The sequence below is a fragment of the Erithacus rubecula genome (genome assembly GCF_903797595.1).
Source record: "Erithacus rubecula genome assembly, chromosome: 2".
NCBI lineage: Eukaryota > Metazoa > Chordata > Aves > Passeriformes > Muscicapidae > Erithacus > Erithacus rubecula.
The window spans coordinates 91,560,934-91,579,779 of record NC_136685.1 but is presented as its reverse complement, the minus strand read 5'-3'; the positions used below and the strand labels follow the sequence as shown (position 1 = coordinate 91,579,779).

Below are 18,846 nucleotides of genomic sequence, written 5' to 3'. Positions count from 1 at the left end.
TTTCATTTTCCTCAAGTTTATTTTGGCAGCTTCTGCAACAGTTTCATCATCTTTGTCATGAGCTCATATGCACCTTCACTGTGGTGCAGATTGACTTGCTTTTCAGAAGGCATTTGATGAATATGAATTGAAATTGTGATTGTCTTTGTTTGCAGATTCAATTGAAGCTGAAGCAAAGGAATTAATACTTGATATCAAATATCCTGCTACAAAAAAACAGGTGAACATTTAGAGTATACTTTCATTTTAGAAGAAAAATACTGCATTATGAGAATGTTAAATCTTTCACAATAAGTTATTTTTTCCCTATAATTACTTGAAGCAAATAATTGATCTGTTTAGGGTTTCTGTGTGTTTTTTTTTCTGGGTAGGTTTTTAACAATATATTGACTAGGATTAACTTTGACTTGTCACTTCTCCAAGACATTGTCTATGAATAATAAAAAGAGAGAAGACTTTTCTGTAGGAACAAATTATGCCACAGGTATATGTGCAGGTGAAATACCCATGAAAAATCATGGTCACAGATGTGCTATTGTTGGCTGAACTTGCATGTTTTTGCAATGAGATTAAGTGAATGTTTAATTCTCTTGACTGTCTGCTTAACAGGCTTTGGAAAGTATATTGACAAGTGAACGTGTACCACTTTCATCTCTCACAAGCATCACTCAGACATTAATGGATAATTTAAAAAAACAGGGTAGGTGGATATCTGTTTTGCAAATATAGAGAGGCATTTGCACTTTGTCTGCAGTGCTGTAAGACTATTGTAGAAATGTACTGTTCAACAAGGAGACCAGGTTTGGAATGCTTAATTTCAGTGCTAAATATCACAGGATGTTGGTTTTGCATGTCTTTATTTAATGCAGACTACAAATAGCTTGCTAGTAAGTATACTTGGCTAAGCTTGCTGTGTGCCTAGTAACTTGTGATTGTCTGTTTTAAAAAACCCACCAAAACAAACCCAACAACTACTGCTCTGGGGGAAGTAAAAGCTTCCTTTAGAAAGAGGATTTGTAGGCTTATGCCTGTAGATATTTTGATTTATTATGTCTCCAAAGAAGGAAGTGAGCATGTGGCATGATCTGTGGGTTTTAATGTGCTTGAAGCACAAAATATTTATCACTGAGAATCTGAGCTGACTACATCTAGTATCTTTTATGTCAGGAAATGCCATTGCCAATTCGAAATCTTGTTGCTGAAAATCAAAGAAATTTCTCCTTCATTTTTATCAGTGGTAGTTCCTTTTTATGGTTTTCTTGAAGTAAATAGAGGAGATTGAGACCTTGACACATGCAGTTCTCTACCTAAATTCTCTACCTCATTCTAAATCAATAGTATTATCAATTTCTGTTAGAAATCATAAAACATCCAAAGAGAAACAGAAATGTGACTTTTAATTCTGAAGGGAGATGGACAGAGTAGTGTATTTTGTATGTGTGTTTGTGCACTTTTCATCAGTAATCTCTTGTCAAACATAACATTATTTCCCCAGAGTCACAATATAAAGCAAATCTGACTGATGGTCCTAGTTTTACAGGACTAGTGTTATATTCCTCTTCTTCTGTCTAGTAGGTAATTTTAAAAATTATAAAAATAAATAATTTTTTTAAAAGATAATATGAAGCAGATCCTGGGCTCTGTGAATGCTGTGGTTGTGAATTTAAGGTCAAGTGGTTCTGTGACAAGCTCTTTGTCTCTTTTTTTGGTACTATTTTAATAGCAATATATCAAAAATATTTAAGGGTTTGTAAGTGAAAATCATGTTCAGAAGCAGTTTGAGGCAAAAATTATTCAGAGGAATCTTTTGTATAGAATGGTTATTTTAGGGTCTCTCAAAAAAGTTTTCTTTAAAGACTAATCAGTTGGAATAAAAGGGTTTTTTGGATATGTTGATGTTAGTTTCCTGTATTGAATTGCTACTGGAATTGAATGTTGATAGATACATGAAATTTCTGAGACTCAGATGGCAAAAATACAGAGGCCAATGTCTTGCAAAGGTGAAAATTAATGCCAATAGCTATCAAGCCTTCTTCGGATTAGAGGAATATGCTTAAAGTGTTGTCAGTATGAATAAAATATAGTTTGTTATTCTTGATGAAGGAAAATAGGAACTGTTTTTCAATTTTTGACAGTCTCTGGTTTGGCCTTAAACCAGCTGAAGACAATAGATTTGTCTTTGTCCAGTTCCACATTGTCAACCTCCAGTTTTAAAACAAACCTGATAGCTTTCTTTAATACCTCTTGTAAAAATAATTCTTATTTTATACTGCTCTGAGTTGAATGTAATCACTGCAAACAGCAATGCATCAAAAATTACAGTGAGCTTCAGAAATCCTTCAGTCCTGTGAGTGTGTTTAACTATTCCAGGCTGCACTTTCAAGTTTAAATGTAGTTTTATTTCTCCTCAGAGCTGGAGTGTGTGGATGAAGGATTGTTGCAGTTCTGTGCAAATAAGTTAAAACTGCTACATCTTTATGAACTGGTTAGCAAACTGAATTCCCAGAGCATACAGAAAGAGACTTCACCTTCAGATAATGTGAGTAAATTCCAAATTCACTTGTCTTTTAAATTCAAGAGATTATTTAAGCATAAAAATATGTTTTCAAAGCCTCAGATAAAATATGTAGGTAAGCAAGTGACCCATTTTTGTGGCCTGCAGCTTTTAATTATTAATTGTTTATAATACCTTCCCTCCAGCCTCATGTGTCTGGTAATTCATCTACTAATATTCTTTAGGAGACATATAAAATTGATATGCAAGTGAAAAGAAAACCAGTCTCCTGTTTCCAGTCTCTTATTAAAAGTATGTAGCATGTTCTTGATTTTGGTTCTGGAGGGATATTTTGGGCCCTGTAGAAGTTACAAATTTTGATGCTTGCATAGCAGCATAATTTGGCTTGCTTTTGCTATAATTTGTAAAGTTGCTTATATATTTACAAAACCATTCTGAAATTTAACAGGCTTGATTACTTGATGGATGATTGTTATGCTGAGGGCAGAATCTAAAAATGGGTAATACATCTGTAACTGGTCCTTAAAAAGGAAGCTAGACAAGCTCTTCATTTGAGCAATGTGAATAACTGATTGGGAGATTATTTGGCCCTTCTTAAAGACATTTTCAATGTTTGAAATGGAATATTTTTACTCTTCTGACTTTTAAAATTTTTACTGTGTTTTGAAAACCATCTGTTTGTATAAGTCTTGTGAGATATTTTTTTTTTTTTTTTTTTTGCTTTTAAGGACTTGGCTAAACTGCTTCGTCTTGAACAAAAAGATTTTCATAGGCTTGAAACTTTACTGGAGAACTACAAGAAAGAAAATACTCAAACTACCACTCAGCTGACTGATGAGAAGGATGACGTGTTGTCTGTGAAAACCTTCTTAGAATATCTGGAATATGAAAAGGATGTGATTACTGTAAAAAATATGGAAGATGGAGAATATGTGGCTTTAGGTAAGAGCTGTTGAGCTCTTTTTTTTTATTCACATTATTCAGACTTACACTAATCTAAGATGGTATAAATATTTTAGCCTTAATTTAAGGGCCTTAGCAACCTGTCTTGCCTTGAAGTAGTATGTAACTGCTTCTTTTAGACTCTTAGCTGGAGGACAAGTCTTTATACATGAATGAATATTAATACAAGTTAACTGCATCTGTGGACACAATTACCCTGAAGCCATGCAACCAGTGCTCATCCATTTATTAACACCACTAAATTGGGCAGTGGTAACTGGCTACTTCAGAGAGCAGCTGTACTCTGCTGTTTCTTTCATGGTCACAGCATCCTAAGAGGTGAGTTAATGGCAGGACTGACTTTAGCCTCAGAGATGGGGGAGCTGACCAGAGGCAGCACAAGTCCATTAGGTGAGTCAACAAGGACCTTGTGGAGTTGAGGTTTTCAACAAGGTCCCTCTAAAATGTCCGTTAATGTAATTTACTCCATGGCTGTCTCTCATATGTAGTAGCCCTCTAGGACAGGAGAAGAGCTGTGTGGTATTAGATTGTTGCATGCTGAAGCCAGTTCTGGTTCCATCACTGCTGTGCTTGTTATGTTATAGCATCACTGCACTTTGACAGGTACATCAAAATTAAATTGTCATTAATCTGTGTATTTCTTATTGTAATACCATTGATATGGCATATAGCATTTGTAGTAGTGATGCCATACAATATTGTAATTAACATACAATTCAAATCACTGGCTGTTCTCACCCAGAATCAAATCCCCTTGGGGTGCACTCAGACTTCCCCAAGTGCATCCAGATCTCTTAGCAAAAGCAGTTCCACAAATGGGTTTGCTGTTGCCTGAGGCAGGAATAACATAAACTGTTCCCTGGCATATTTTAATCCCTTTCCTCTGTATGGTAGAGCTTTGATTGGGCAGGGTAGTTTGATTGGTAGATCCCATAGTGCCAATGGTTGCCAACCAACCAAGTGACCATAGCTACCTCTGGATCCCTGTTTGAATGTCCCAGCACCCACTGCATTCCATGTAGCCTTTAGAAGCCCTTTGTGTCTTTCAATCTTTCCAAAGGCTCACTTCACCCCATTCTGTGCAGTCTGGGTCAGTCCACTTGCCTGGGTGACATATAATGTATTCCTTAAAGGGATTCCTTCCCTTCACACCTGAGAGGAGTTGCCTCTAGAGGCTGAAGATTTGTGTCCCTTTCCAATTACATTGTCAATGCCCTCTCCCTTAGAAAGGGATCCCAGCTCTTTGGCTTCCTTACCTCTGATTTCAGCCTACTGGCCCTGTTATCCCAACATAAGAACAGCTGAATGACAGTGTAGTCACCTGGATTTTGGCTGAAATCTTCACACATATCTTGCAGCTCGCTCAGGCACAGGAATTTTTTGGTTACTGCCTTGTTTACGAATTCTTCTTCCTCTTCTTCCTTCCTGAGTGGTGACCACCTCATTCTCCTGCTCTCATGCAGGCTCTGCTGTGGAGTAGCCTGCCTCATCCACCTTCTTCTCCCATTCCTCCTACTGAGTGAGCCGACTTTCTCTTCCAGTATTTCTTGTGTAGAGTAGTCAGTGATTCAGTGTCAGTTTGGTTCTGTAGCTCAGCCAGGTTTCTGGGCTCAGAGTAGCCACAGTGCCTGTCACTCTGCCATCAGATCCAGAGGCTTTCTCTTCCCTTTGGCTATACCAAGCAGTGTTGGGCAGAATGACTGTAATTTGGCTGGAGGAAGGGGGAGGTGGAGGAAGGCATATCCCTCAGGATGGGCCCTTGGAGCAGCAGAGGTGTAATTGTGAATCGTTGCCACTGCACGGCGCCCAGGGGCCAGAGCTGGTGGCAGGGCTGAGGCCAAACGCAGGTCAGTGTCAGAGATGTTATCGTTACACAGTACCTGATAACCCAACCCACCCCCAGGGGTGATAGAGCACTACAGAGAATGTTTACAGCCATTTACACACCACTTAACACGGTCTGGCAGCAAATCCATCGGCATTGTGACCATCAACTATCGAAGTAATGTAATGAATGCTTGTGACAAATTTGTTTTAACATTCTCTGGTCAGATCTGTCATTATCTCAACCCTCTGTGCCCCTTGTTGGGCATCAGAAAAGACTGTTTTGGTTTAACCTGGCAGGCAGGTGAACACCAGGTAATCCTGAATGTAGCTTGTTCTTTTATACTGCACTCACTGGGACATGACCAATAGATTGCCTTTTGTCTAAGTGTAAGGAGAGGGATCCTGGTTTTGGATACCATTCATCATGTCTACTAATTCTTGCTTCAGGCAGCTTTTTCTTCTGGAAGTGTTTGTGTGGGGAGAGTTCCACAGAGGAAGTGTGCCATGCACTGGAATCAGCAGGTTTTAGCCCACAAACGTTGTTGGTAAGGTGTTTATTACAAAACCTTGATTTGTATTTTGAAAACAAAACATTGAAAGGAAAATTTCTCTATGTTGACCTTTAGATTATTGCTCTATTCAGGCTGTGTTATATTCACTTCTTTAGTTGCTCATACTTATATTTTCCAGCTAAGAGAGATCACAGAAAAAAAACGAAAATACTCTAGTAGAAAATGTAGGTATTCTAGTGGAAATGTCTGGAATATTTATTAAGGACTACAAGCGTTGTAAAATTTGTAACCACATTAGTAATTCCTAATGTTTGCCAAGTTGAGCCTTCTAAAAGGAGTGTTTTCTAGAATGTCTTCCTAATTAAATGTCCTGATTGTATTATTTAATTCAGTATCTGTCATAGAGTGCATTGTGCTGTATATTTTTAACTTACTATGTTAATATAATGGTTCATGGATATAACACTTTTACTCTGTGACATAAAACTTGTTTGAGAAACTATTTGCATTAGGTGTGTTGCAATAATTAGATTCTCATTTTACTGCTTCAATTCAATATTCTCTTTTTTTACAGTCACTCCTTCTCAATTTATGGCTTTCCAAGGAAAAAGATATTCTAGACAAACCAGATTCTGTCAGTTGCCTTCACACTATGCTGTCACTTCTAAGCAAAATGAAAGGTGAGATGTGCATTTAAAATACTCAAAGGCAACTGTTATTATTAGAAATTTACTACTCTGACAAGCCTCTATTATCACCTTGGATTTTCCCCACTCACAAATTATGCAGCAAAATTTAATGCTGCATGTTCATGGACTAACTAATCATGCCGTGTTTTCACTCTCACTCTGTACTAAATTGACACAACTCCTATTTGGCAGCAGAATGTGGCTGTCCAGCTTGCTTTCCTCACATTTTTTGAATGTATAGTCCCATCTCTTTAATTTGTGCTGTCTGGCTCTTAGGCATCCTTTACTTTACTGCTACTTTAGCAGCATTTGTAACTTGAGTACTCTATAAAGTCAGTTTGCCATAATTTGGGTTGGGTTGTACGTATGAACAAATGCTGATTCTCCTGTCTCTCATTCAACTGCTGTGGATAAATCTGTGCCAGCTTCCCTTATTGTCTGCTTCACCATAGAACAGCATTAGCAGTTTGAAATGGGAAGTGTGAATAAGCTTCTGCTGCTGTCTGAGTAAATTAATGCTGCTGAACACAAGGTAGCCTGAAGGGAGACAGCTTGAGTGCATTGAAAATGTGTGGCATCTTGAAATCACAAATGAATCTGTCTGCATTGTGAAGTGCAACATCCCTTAGATCTTCTAAGCATGTAGCAGGTTTGCTACCTTGTGATTCAGATCTATTGTCTGCATGTTTGCTGCAAATGAGTGTTGAGAATGAATCATTCCCATTCTGTTTTAAACTTGAGTTAGGATCCAGAGCCCGTGTGTTAAATATCTGGGAAATGATCATGTAGAGCAATCAGAAGCTGCTCTTCATGGGCAGGCTGTGTTCACAAGTGCTGGTGTCGGGGGTGGTCGCTCCCGCGGTGCCCCAGGCTGAGCTGGCCGCTCTCCCTTTGCCCGCAGTCGCTATAGACGAGTCGTGGGACACGCAGTCCGTGTCCCCCTGGTGGCAGCAGATGCGCACGGCCTGCCTTCAGTCCCAGAGCAACGCGGCTGCCCTGCTGTCGGCTCACGTGGGGCACTCTGTGACCGCGCAGATCATCGACAGCCTGAACGAGAAAAAGGTAACTCATCCCAGCCTCCCCTTCTCCTCTCCTTGCTGTGTCACTTCTGTGCAACTGTCCTGGTAACAGTAACACCCCCAGCATTTGGCCTCATTCCAGCCTGGGCACAAGCCTCACATCCTGCAAGCCTGAAAATTTGCATTCAGATTTGAAGAGCATTATGCTGAGATGAATATGTCAGGATTATTTACTAAACATATTTAAATATGAAAACTGTACAATGAGTTTCTCTCTCGATTGCAAAGGATGTTGACAAACTTAAAGCCTACATACTTTCTGCATGAATTTGGGAATGGTGACTTTGAATGTTAAACATGTTTAGCATAGTTGTGAGTTTTTTTTAAGTATGTTGTTGAATTTTTGTAGTGCCTACGTTACTATTCCCTTCTTAACATGATGGATGCTTGGTTTTCTTGGTAATAAATACCTTTACCAAGTTGGGATTAAGGCTGTGAAACTGCATACAGCATTGCAATTCAATGTGGAAAACATGATTCCATTTCCAAATGGTACCAGGTAGATGTGTTTGAACAGATTAGATGGGATGTAGGTGATGTTCTTGATCCAGAGCATGGTTTGGCTTGGAGGATAATTTAAAGATGGTCTGATTTCAGCCCCTGCTGCCATGAGCAGGGACACCTCCCTCTAGACCAGATTGCTCAAGAGCATCATTATCCTGGCTTTGAACACTTCCAAGGAAGGGGCATCCACAACTTCCCTGGTCAACCTGTGCCTACCACCCTCACAGTGAAGAATTTCTTAATAATAGCCAGTCTAAACCTTCTTTTTCATCATTAAAGCTGCTCCCCCTTGTCCAATCACTTCCTGCTCTTGTAAAAAGGCTTTCCCCCATAGACCCCTTTTAAGGACTGGAGCCTTTTCTCCTCCTGGTTGAGCAATTCCAAGTCTCTCAGCCTGTCTTCATAGGAGAGGTGCTCCAGCCCCCTAATTGTGTCTGCCTTGTGAATTTTAACTAGAGCACCAGGAAGTGTTTTATTATTTTTGCACACTCTGCTTAACTATTGCAATTCTGTTTATCAAAATTGACAGTGTTGCAAAATAGAGATGTTGATACATTGCAACATATTATCCTTTATCTACAAGCTCTCTTTGTCCCTTTTTCTTCTTTCCTGCTTAAAAAAAAAAGGTAACAGATTTATTTCCTTCAAAATTTCCCTCCATAAATCCATGTATCTTCCCCCCACTTTTTTCCCCCTGCCAATCTGGAAAGGTTCTTGGGCTTCCTGGCAGAGCATTTGCTGATAGACATGAGAGTCCTCAAAATAATGCACAGAACTGTCATGTGGTGTGATCCAGTATTTCTGAGTACGTGATACATATTTTTTAATATTATAGGAAATGGAAATGTAGGAAATGTAGGTGGTTTAATCATACATTTGGGGAAGGTTTATATAGTGAAGGATTTAAAATTAAATATTTTTAAGGTATTCTAACCCACTTTTCAGCTAAATATGAACTTAAAAAAGGGACTGTAAATCATTCTTCAGGTCCTTTTATTTTCCTTTAGGCTTTTATTTAAGGATCTGTGTAACTTGTGAGCAGTGGGGGGGTATTAATTTATCTTTGCATTACAGTTAATGCATACTTTGAAATAAATTATTCTTTAAAATGCAGTAGCTCTTGGCATATAGCTTTGAATTTTAATGCTGTGCATTTTTTATGAACAAACTTGTGGTGCTTTAAAATGAACAGACCTAAACCACTTCATATCTTCTGTTAGTTTTCCCAAATAACTGTAGGTTCAGACACGGAATCTTGGGAAGCACTTTCCCTTGATACTGAATATTGGAAACTTCTGCTGAAACAGTTAGAGGATTGCCTGATACTTCAAACACTACTGCATAGCAAAGTGACCAAAAGGACAAAAAGAGTTTCCTCACTCCAGACTGAGCCTTTGGGCAGACTGTCTGTTAAGAAATTGCTTGAAGCTGGAAAAGGTGCATTTTTATTTTCTTGGAGAGATTTTTGATTTTCTTTCTGATAGACTTCTGAGCCATCTTTACCTATTTAATGATATTCTCTGTGCTGGAAATTGGTTTGCTGGATACCATTCTTAATTTAAAAACCAATGCAAATCATGTAGAGCAGTATTTTAAAATTGTTTAAAGCTATTACTGTAAAGACTGCATTGTAAGCTTCTGACCAGTTGCTTAGGAAGTTTTTTAATTGCCTATATGTAATTAAAGGTAGTAGTAAAAACCCCTGTATTGTCTCTTGTCCTTAGATTGTGAACCATAAATAATCTGCAATGCATTGACTCTGCCTCATACTTTTCTTTTCAACACCCTAGGAGGTATTGCTGACACTGTGGCAAAGTGGGTTTTTAGGCAAGGCTTCAGTCCAATTATACTGAACGTGGCCCAGTACAAAAACAATACAGACAGTTCTGAAGAATCTGTAGAAACACATAATAATCTCTTTCTTGAGGAACCAGAAGAAGCTACAGGCTTGGAAAGAATCCTAGGTAAGAAAATAATCTAAGTTTTTCAAATTGTAAAAGTCTGCTGGGACTGTTGTTGTGAAATAGCAGAAATTTTAGTGGGAAGAAGTCTGTCTTCTAACTTCAGATTTTTTTTTTTTTTTCTAGAGCTGCTGCAAGTAGCATATCAGCAATTTCCATGTAGTCTTGAAGTGGATGTGCTCCATGCACATTGCTCCTGGGAATGTGTAGTGCAGTGGAATAAGGACCCAGAGGTAAGAAAATGTCTTTTGCAGGGAATAATGGTTAAGACCAACTTGATAGAAGCAGCTTCACAAGCTTCTGGTAGCTCATCAAAGCATGAATTAATAAGACTGACTTTTAAAGCAGTTACTAGTGCAATTTTTCTGTGGTAAGTGGCAAGTGGAAATTGACTTGACAAAATGAGAGTATGTCCTGAGGCACTTCACAATAGGACTGATGTTTCAAAGCTCTCAGATTCTCATTACTGGGAGTGTGGAAACTGGGTTCCCTTTGAAAAAGGTTTCTGGCTGTTTGTACTGCAGATCCAAAACAGTTTCAGTACTCCTAAATAGAGGCATACTTTTTTCTGTTTTAAATATGCTTAAACAAATCACAGAATACTGATTTTTTTTAGACTAGAACCCATTCTATTGAAGGAGGAAAGAGGGATTTCTTGAATGTTCTCAGATTCCCTGGCCACTGCTGGGAGTTGTCATAAGAAAAAAAAAATTTCTTTTTTTCCTCTGCTGTCCTATTACCATTAGTTTCTCTAATGGAAAGTGTTGTCATAAGTTCAGATGCTATTAAGAGTTAAATTAGCACTTTTTGGAGCAGTGCCACATAACTTGATGTAGAATAGAAGGTTCCTCTGAGATTTGTTAAAAACTTACTCCAGCATTGCAAAATTGAGTAAAAATTACTCTTTCTATCAGAAATGGATTTTGTATTTGAAAAATTACTATTGTCAGTGGTGGTGCCTTTCAGCAAAGAGTTATGTCAACAATACTTATACTAAAAAGTCCCTGAAATTAGAGTTAGTTTCATGATAACTGAAACAAAATTTGACATACACATGTTTGTCAGATACTGGTAGAGAAGATTGTAACAGCAGAATAACAAGCTTTATAACTGTCAAAGTAGAAGCTGTAAGATAATCTGTCTGGTCCCTTTAAGAATGAATAATTTACATTTAAAGCAAGTTTTGAATGATGTATTAACTTGTGCTTTTATTTATTTTTTTTCATAAGGAAGCATGTTTTCTCAATAGGTCTATAGATCATCTAAGATGCATCATTAATGCTCACATTCAGCATGGTAAGTACAAAACTCTTAGTAGAATTATCTTTGTTGAAATTGTAAAGCAGAATGGATGTTTGTTGGCTAAAATAAATTAATGCTCTTCATAATAGTGATGGCCATTTTGTCTTAAAACCACCAAACCACCCCAAAACTTTCTGCTGACATCCACACTTCTCTCTCCCATGGTGAAATTGAGTTTCCATCACAACTGTGGAAATAAGTTAGATAAAGCTGATGGGTTTAACAAAAAGCATTTTAAAGTAAAATTTCTCTGAAATTATTTTTTATTTGTATATAAGTAGTGGAACATAAATTGTAGTCAATTACTTTTCATGCATTTCTTGATACCCTGTTTTAATGAAGATGATGGACATTTTCTTTTTCATAGACTATTTATGCAGATAAGGTGTTTAGCCCAGTTTGCATAATAGCAGATTTTTAACAGATTATTAACTGCACTTATGACTGTATTTGATCACCAGTGTATTCTCCTCCTGAGAAATCTAAACTCCAAATATAAAGCAATGAGGATAACTCACAATTCCTTCTTGTTTTGTTCACCATCTTGTAAAATCCCTTTTCTATTCACCTGGAGTTTACAAGTCTGTGATTATTCCAGGTATTGCTCTGATGATGTGGAACACATTCATAGTGAAAAAGCTTTCTTCTGCCACATATCTTATGGACAAGGTGAGTGCAGTGCATTGAGACTGCCTCATTACTAACTGGAAAGTGAAACCTGTATTTATAAACAGTTCCATTTAGGTTTTTTGTTTTAAGAAAGTATTTGGATTATCTTTGATTTAACTATGCAAATCACCATTGTTTATTTGGCTTATTATGTAGCTAACTTTTGTAAGTGATGTAGGAATGTGTGGTTTAAAATATCAAATGTGTTGGATGATTAACTAGAGGCAGCTGTTCAACACTGGGTAATGTGTTCTAAAGACTTAAGTGACATTTTAGCTTGTAATTGCTAAATAAGAAATACTTGTGAAACAGTTTTAAACTATCTGTGTGTGCATATATAAAATTTTGTTAGAAAACAATAAATATCTTAAAGTGTCCATGCCTGTTTCCTGGAAAGTTAATACCAAGGATCTACCACAAGTCCAGATTTCATATACATGAACTCTTACTTTGCAAAATACAGAAGATTTTGTGGATGTTGTTGAGCACTTTTAGCTATAGCTACTATTGTAAATTAGCTTTTGTTCTAGCATGTAGTCTGTCTGCTTTGGATTTAAGCAGTCTTTTGTTCCCTGCTAAGCTTCAGGTTTTTTTTTTATGCTTGTAACTATGCAGTGGGGCTGTTTACTGGAAGACAGTTTAGGAAGATTGCTCCTAGTAAGTGGATAGTGACTTAAAGAATAAAACTCCAGCACAAAGCCTGCAAGAACTTGCTCTCTTGTCTTCTCTTCCTTATCCTTTGCTTCTCTCATATTCTGCCTTTGCTTTTTATTTAGCTCTCTAAGAACTGGAAAATATCCTCTTCCCTGTTCCTTTCAGCAAGTAGGCTTAGTTGTGTACAGTTGTAGCAGGTGTTGCTTCTGCAAAAAGCCTTTTCCAGTTTTCCTGCATGCATTTATGCAAATCCTTCACCATAACTGTTCTATCTGAGGTAATTCCTGCAGGAGAAGAGAGAAAAGTTTTTATTAACTGGTTTCTTCCTAATATCATGCTTGGTGTTACAGCTTTAGTTCTCCATTCTAGGAATTACTGGAAATTTCTTAGCTGTCTCTCAGATTTGAATGAGGACCTTGGGGCCTTATTTCTAATCCTAGGTTTAAGAAAGATGAACTAAATATGGGCATCAGTGATGTTCATTCCTTTACAATCTGTATTAAGTCTTTTGTTGAAAGCAAGATTTGCATTGTGCTGCATCATGTAGCTGTAATTGAGCTATTTTCTCACTTTATATTGGGAAAATAGTACTAAAAGGTTAAAATGTGGATAACAGATGTCGTAATGAAAAAGGTGTGATACATTTTACCTTTTTTTTTTTTTTTTGTAAAAACAGGTTGGAAAAGCTCCAAAGGACAGATTATGCAGACGGGCAAGTAATACTACTTTTGTCTGAGAGGGAAGAAATAATTAGAAATGCCTTAAATTCAATACTGGTTTGTGATTTATTTTTGAAAGTTTAAAAAGAAAAAGTAAATGTTGCCCTAGAGAAAATGTTACAAATTTAAAAAGTATAAATTAATTTTTATCTGAAAAAGCAGATTAGAACAGTAGTATAACCTCAAATATTATAGAGGGTATGCTTGAGACTATGATGACAAATTACTATTATTTTTCATGCATAATGTCATTAGTTGAAACTTTTTTGGAAGACAACTGATGTGATCACAAAATTAAATTTACTAGGTGGCATTACTTGATTCATTCATCATTGGAGATACAGTATTATAAATGGCTACATTTATTTTATTCTAAATTTTCCTGTTAACTCTTTGTCATACTTCAGTAAATATTTGTTTATGTTTAAATATAACAGATTAAGAAACTGAGCTGAACTGTGTATTTTATGTCAACAACTGTCTTCTCAAACAAAAAGAGCTAATAAAAGCCTGTTTTAATTCCAGCTGAAACAATTTAAATCTTACTGTTTGTTACCAGGACGTAGGGATGAGTGACACAGCAATGACAGCTTTTCTTGGCTGCTGTTCAGAACTTCTGCAAACTTTGCTAGAGGTAAATTTTTATGTTTCCCATTGAAAGCAAGGAACCGATGACTGCGGTTACACTAATTTCTGTTCTGTGTCAGTTCAGACAAATGTTAAAGACATTCCAAAGAACGTGGTGTTTTGTTTTTGATTTCACAGCAGAGCAGGCCAGTGTAGGTGCTGTGTGTGACTGCTGTGGTGTGTTGCTTGGCAGGCAGACGTGGGCAGTGATGAGATGCAGGCCCCCGTGCTGGACGCCGAGGACGCCTGGCTGTCGGTGGAGGGCCCGGTGTCCATCGTGGAGCTGGCCCTGGAGCAGAAGCGCGTCCACTACCCGCTGGTGGAGCACCAGTTCGTGCTCTGCACCGTCCTCTACGCCACCATGAGGCTCTCCCTCAAGGGGGTGAAGCCACTGTCACTGTTTGACAGCAAGGTATAGCTTTGGAAGCAGATAGGGAAATATCGCTGGAATTGATACTCCCTTCCTCTTGCTGTCTGGGGTATTTGCTTGCTTTCACACTTTAAGCAGTTCCTGCGTGATTTTATGAAAGCCTTTAGTTCATTGTGGTGCATTAATGAAATTGTCACCAGAATTCAGGCAGAGACTCAAACCTGGTGAGCTTCCTTATGAATAAAATATTTGTAGCGACCTCAGCTGCATGAAGATCAGCCCTTTAATTATTAGCTGGCCTGAAAATACTATATGGTCAGAACGCTGGATAACAGGTTTTTCTAGTTGCTTTGAGAAGTGCCAGACCAGTAGAAACCTAAATATTTAAAGGTCAGAAATGTTGTTAGTGTCACTCTTGTATCCATTATTGCTGATGATTATTTCAGAATTCCCAGCACCTCAAAAAGAAAAAACAGTTCTTCATTTAACCCATATAAACCACTTTAAAAAGTCACTGCATTTAAAATGCAGCATATTACAATCAGAGCTTGATCCTGATACCAGAAATTGGGCTTTCCTCCTCCTATCATAACCACACTTTGATTCTAAGAGAATTTAAACACAAAGCACTGGTGTAGATTGTGGTTTAATTCCTGCTGTGGAGAAAATAATTTAGTACTGTAATACTGTTCAGATTTTTTTCTAAAAGATTTACTAGAATTTTATAAATTCAGAATATTACTTCTGATGTAGCACTTGTCTGCCACCTCTCATCAAGCATTTGAGTCTGATTTTAGTATTTTACCACATGTCAAATTCCACTGGTTTTGGTTTTTTTTTTTTCCTTATCTGTTAGCAGAAAGCATACTGCCTTTTGTCATTTAAGAGTGCATATGATGTTTTGAGTAAAACCAGATCCTATTCCTGTGTCTCCATTCTTTTGCATACAACTATTACTATTAGCCATTTTCTTTTTGCTTTCACTTACCGAGGTCTCAATTTGCTCTGTGAGCAAAATAGAAGATGTGGTACAAAATAAGTTTAAGAAGTAAATGGACTGCTTAGTATTGGATTAGAGTGGATTTGTTGTATTGCCCTGTTTCCCTGAGACCTGTCTTTGGTTCTCAATTTTAGGGCAAAAATGCATTTTTCAAAGACCTTACATCAATTCAGCTGCTACCTAGTGGGGATATGGATCCAAGCATTTTATCCATCCGACAGCAGGTAGGCAGAAGTTTTGTACTGAAAATTCTTAAACTTCTGAAGTTACAAATAACCCTGAGGTAACCTGTGATTTTTGCTTCAAAGTTCTTGCTCAAAGTTGTGAGTGCAGCAGTTCAAACACTGTGTTCATCACAGAAGGACAGAGAAGTCTCAGAAGAGGAATATTTTCCTTTTGAGAAGGGGAAGAATTGGCCAACTTTGGCTGCGGACCTGGCTCAGTATCTTCAGATCTCTGAGGATCTGGTCAGAAGGCATTATGTCTGTGAACTGTACAGTTATGGGATGGATCATCTGGGTGAAGAGGTAGGAATAGCTTTTAACATTTTTTTTTATCATGTGTTCTGCTAAAATTGCTTTTCACTTACTTAAGATGCCTGGAAGGATTAGGCAGGATCTATTGAGCTAAAAAAATCCCCAGGCTAAAAAGTCAGAGACTATAAAAGTACCTTTTCAGGACTAATAATTACCTTTATTTTTCCATTTTCCCGGTAAGAGTCTGTTTATTGCAACTAGCAGAAATGTGACAGGGAGTTACATTAATGATATAACTAACATGGCCTTTTAAATTTTATTATATTTGATAATTTCAATAATTGGATTCTTTTGCTTGTAATGTCTTTAGGAAAGGAAAAAAATAATAGGACCATAAAAACCCCTTCTCTTCCTTGCGGGGGAATTATGTTGCTGGACTGTAAAACTGATCTTGTGCTCCTGGTAATCCCTGTCAAGTACAGAGGAATTCTCTGCCTTGTGCTGCTCTGCAGCTCCTATTACTGTGCTTTGTTACAGTAACACCTAACACAAGAAACAGTCTCAAAGACTATTTGTCCTTTTAGTATCAAAAACTTTATTTTGTTACAGCTCTTCAGGCTTCCAGCTAAGCGAGCTGTCACAGTGAAACTGTATCTAGTCCCTTGGGTTTCTCTGCTTTCAGGCCTTCCTGCAGGTGGCTGACAAAGAAGTGCTGGCATCCCAGCTGCTCATGCTGGCTGGGCAGAGGCTGGCCTTCGCTCTGCTCCATGGACAGATCAAGGAGGGCGTGGAACTCCTCACCAGGCTTCCTCCAACACTGAGCACTTGGCTCAAAGCTATGGTAAGTTAAGCTCCACTTTGGAAAACTGCATTCTGTTTCACCAAGACAGAGATTACATCTGAATGGCCCTTTCTTACTTATGGAAATAGGATCCCCCCCCCCCCCCCAGTTTTTCCTCATGGTAGTTCTGTTTCATGGAGGGTAAAGCAGTTTCATGGGTCAAAGTATAAGCTTGTGTTTATAACATTAGCAGTCTGACTTAGGTTCTGGAGGGCTTACCTGTGAAATGACTGCCATGCTGAGTTTGTTGTTTCACACAGGACACCCAGGAAATCCAGAATGTGGAAGTGCCAATTGCGACAACAGCCAGGCTGGTGAGCAAGGTGATTGAGCACCTGCCTGAGAACCATGGGCAATACAGCCTGGCCCTCAACCTCATCGAGGCTGTCGAGGCCATCCCAGCCTGAGCACCTGTGCAGCAGAGCAGGCTCTTACACTGAGCCTGAACTTGATGGGAAGAAAATTACATGGGGCTCTGGTTAAGCAACAGAAAGAACAATGCTCCCCCATCCCAGAATTTCAGAAGGTAATTTTAAATTGGAGTATATTTTAAATTCTGCACTAGTAAGGATATGTTTAGTTTCTAGTACACTTGTCAGTATCTGAACTGCTTTGTTATTTATTTCTGACTTGAGTGCTTTATGCAGTTGTTTAAATTGGGTATATTTGACAGCAGTTTTAGTCTCTTGACACAATCACATCTTGTGAAATTCTGTATTTCATGCTGGCAGTAACTGCTGCACTTTCAGTGTTCCATGTATGATTTGTTTTCCAAAAGCAACTTTAGAATTAGACCCAAGAAGAACTTCAGTCTCTGAAGTTACCGTGTAAAGCCAATACTGCTTTTTCTGAAGCTCGAGCTGGTGTTGGGCTCATGCCTTGTAACTGCATTATGTGACAATGACAACTGCACTTTTCATGTAGGATGAAACGTGCTGGGGCCTTAGGCAAAGGGAGATCAGCCTGGGAAGGAGAACCCAACCCTCCAGACATGAGTATGGACACTTCTTTTAGTCCAGCTCTCCCCGTGCTGTCTCTAGGGTGCTGGGCTTCAGCTACAACTGGATTTACATCCATTTCCAGTATTATTAAGCTCTGCTGAGTTTAAGTAGGTCAAGGAATGTCTTACTGTAAGATTGTTCCTCCATCTTATCACTGTAGGAGATGTAGTATGCTATGAATCTCTGCACATGTTAACTTGTAGTCAAAAATGCTTAAAAAGTTGATCCAACTTCTCTAAAGATTGACAGTACTGAGTACTTTAGCCTTAAAACCTCTACTTTATTGATGGTACCTACAGGGAATCTTATAGTATCTTCACTATTGGAATGGTGTTGAACATGGTTATCTGGCATTGGTGACTCCTGTTCACTTCTTGTCTGAAGGAGGCCAGGAGAGAAAAATGAAATTGGTGTAAACCTCTTGTCTGTCAGCTGAAATTACCAGCTCCATCCTGTAACCTGCTCCTCCTGCATTATATGTAAGAAACATTTGTAATATTCTGCCTTGCTGGAGACAGAATTTCAAACTGTGTCTTATCTTTCTGAAGTATGTGCTGCTGTCATCAAAGGGTTTGACTTGCCCCCCAAAAGGTGATGCAGGTGGCTTGTTCTGCAGCCCCAGTTCCTGATCACTGCACTCCAAGGCTGATGGTGAAGGATTCTTGCTTTGATACTGAATGTTTGCCTTCCTACAGATGAAGCAAATAGTCAGACTTCCAATAAAATTCCCTAGTCAATGTTCTGTTGTACTTCTCTACTGATTTCTGTAACTGAGGTTAAAACTGAGCTGTGAAGGAGATATGGAAGAGGCAATATTGTACAGGTGCCATGACCACCTTCCCTGACAGCACCTCACACTTCTGCAGAATTGAGTGAGCTTGAGATTTGGTCATCATGGAACATGAGGAAAGCCGAGTGTTCCTTAGCTGCATTCCATTCCTCTATCCTGGTACAGCTGTGTAAAGGAATTTACTCTAACTGAGCATCATGTCAGAGCTGACACACTACACCAATCAAATCTGTAATGTATTGTAAGTAATACTCTGTATATAGTGCTATTTTGTGTTTAATTTGCTGTGGATTTGTGTAAATTGATTAAATAAAATTTGAGGTTTCATTGTGTCTTTTCCTTCCTTT

General features: G+C 38.2%; 2 protein-coding genes across 5 annotated transcripts in view; one reads left to right on the top strand and one right to left on the bottom strand.

Moving 5' to 3' along the window:
- RAB3GAP2 (RAB3 GTPase activating non-catalytic protein subunit 2) overlaps nucleotides 1–18,826 on the top strand; it is a 40,157-nt gene extending 21,331 nt beyond the window's left edge. For all 4 annotated transcript variants that reach the window (XM_079299246.1, XM_079299248.1, XM_079299247.1 and 1 more), the window contains exons 17-35: nucleotides 156–220; nucleotides 610–700; nucleotides 2,412–2,539; nucleotides 3,244–3,457; nucleotides 5,753–5,850; nucleotides 6,392–6,497; nucleotides 7,408–7,568; nucleotides 9,310–9,526; nucleotides 9,880–10,053; nucleotides 10,177–10,283; nucleotides 11,280–11,346; nucleotides 11,951–12,021; nucleotides 13,352–13,387; nucleotides 13,954–14,028; nucleotides 14,215–14,433; nucleotides 15,526–15,615; nucleotides 15,700–15,918; nucleotides 16,550–16,708; nucleotides 16,969–18,826. In XM_079299246.1, coding sequence (XP_079155372.1) covers nucleotides 156–220; nucleotides 610–700; nucleotides 2,412–2,539; nucleotides 3,244–3,457; nucleotides 5,753–5,850; nucleotides 6,392–6,497; nucleotides 7,408–7,568; nucleotides 9,310–9,526; nucleotides 9,880–10,053; nucleotides 10,177–10,283; nucleotides 11,280–11,346; nucleotides 11,951–12,021; nucleotides 13,352–13,387; nucleotides 13,954–14,028; nucleotides 14,215–14,433; nucleotides 15,526–15,615; nucleotides 15,700–15,918; nucleotides 16,550–16,708; nucleotides 16,969–17,115 — 2,444 coding nt within the window. In that variant the 3' untranslated portion in view covers nucleotides 17,116–18,826. The remainder of the gene's footprint in view (nucleotides 1–155; nucleotides 221–609; nucleotides 701–2,411; nucleotides 2,540–3,243; nucleotides 3,458–5,752; nucleotides 5,851–6,391; nucleotides 6,498–7,407; nucleotides 7,569–9,309; nucleotides 9,527–9,879; nucleotides 10,054–10,176; nucleotides 10,284–11,279; nucleotides 11,347–11,950; nucleotides 12,022–13,351; nucleotides 13,388–13,953; nucleotides 14,029–14,214; nucleotides 14,434–15,525; nucleotides 15,616–15,699; nucleotides 15,919–16,549; nucleotides 16,709–16,968) is intronic.
- The window catches only part of LOC306798893 (acrosin-like), a 173,041-nt gene that overhangs the window by 26,937 nt on the left and 127,258 nt on the right, over nucleotides 1–18,846 (bottom strand). The window lies entirely within an intron of this gene.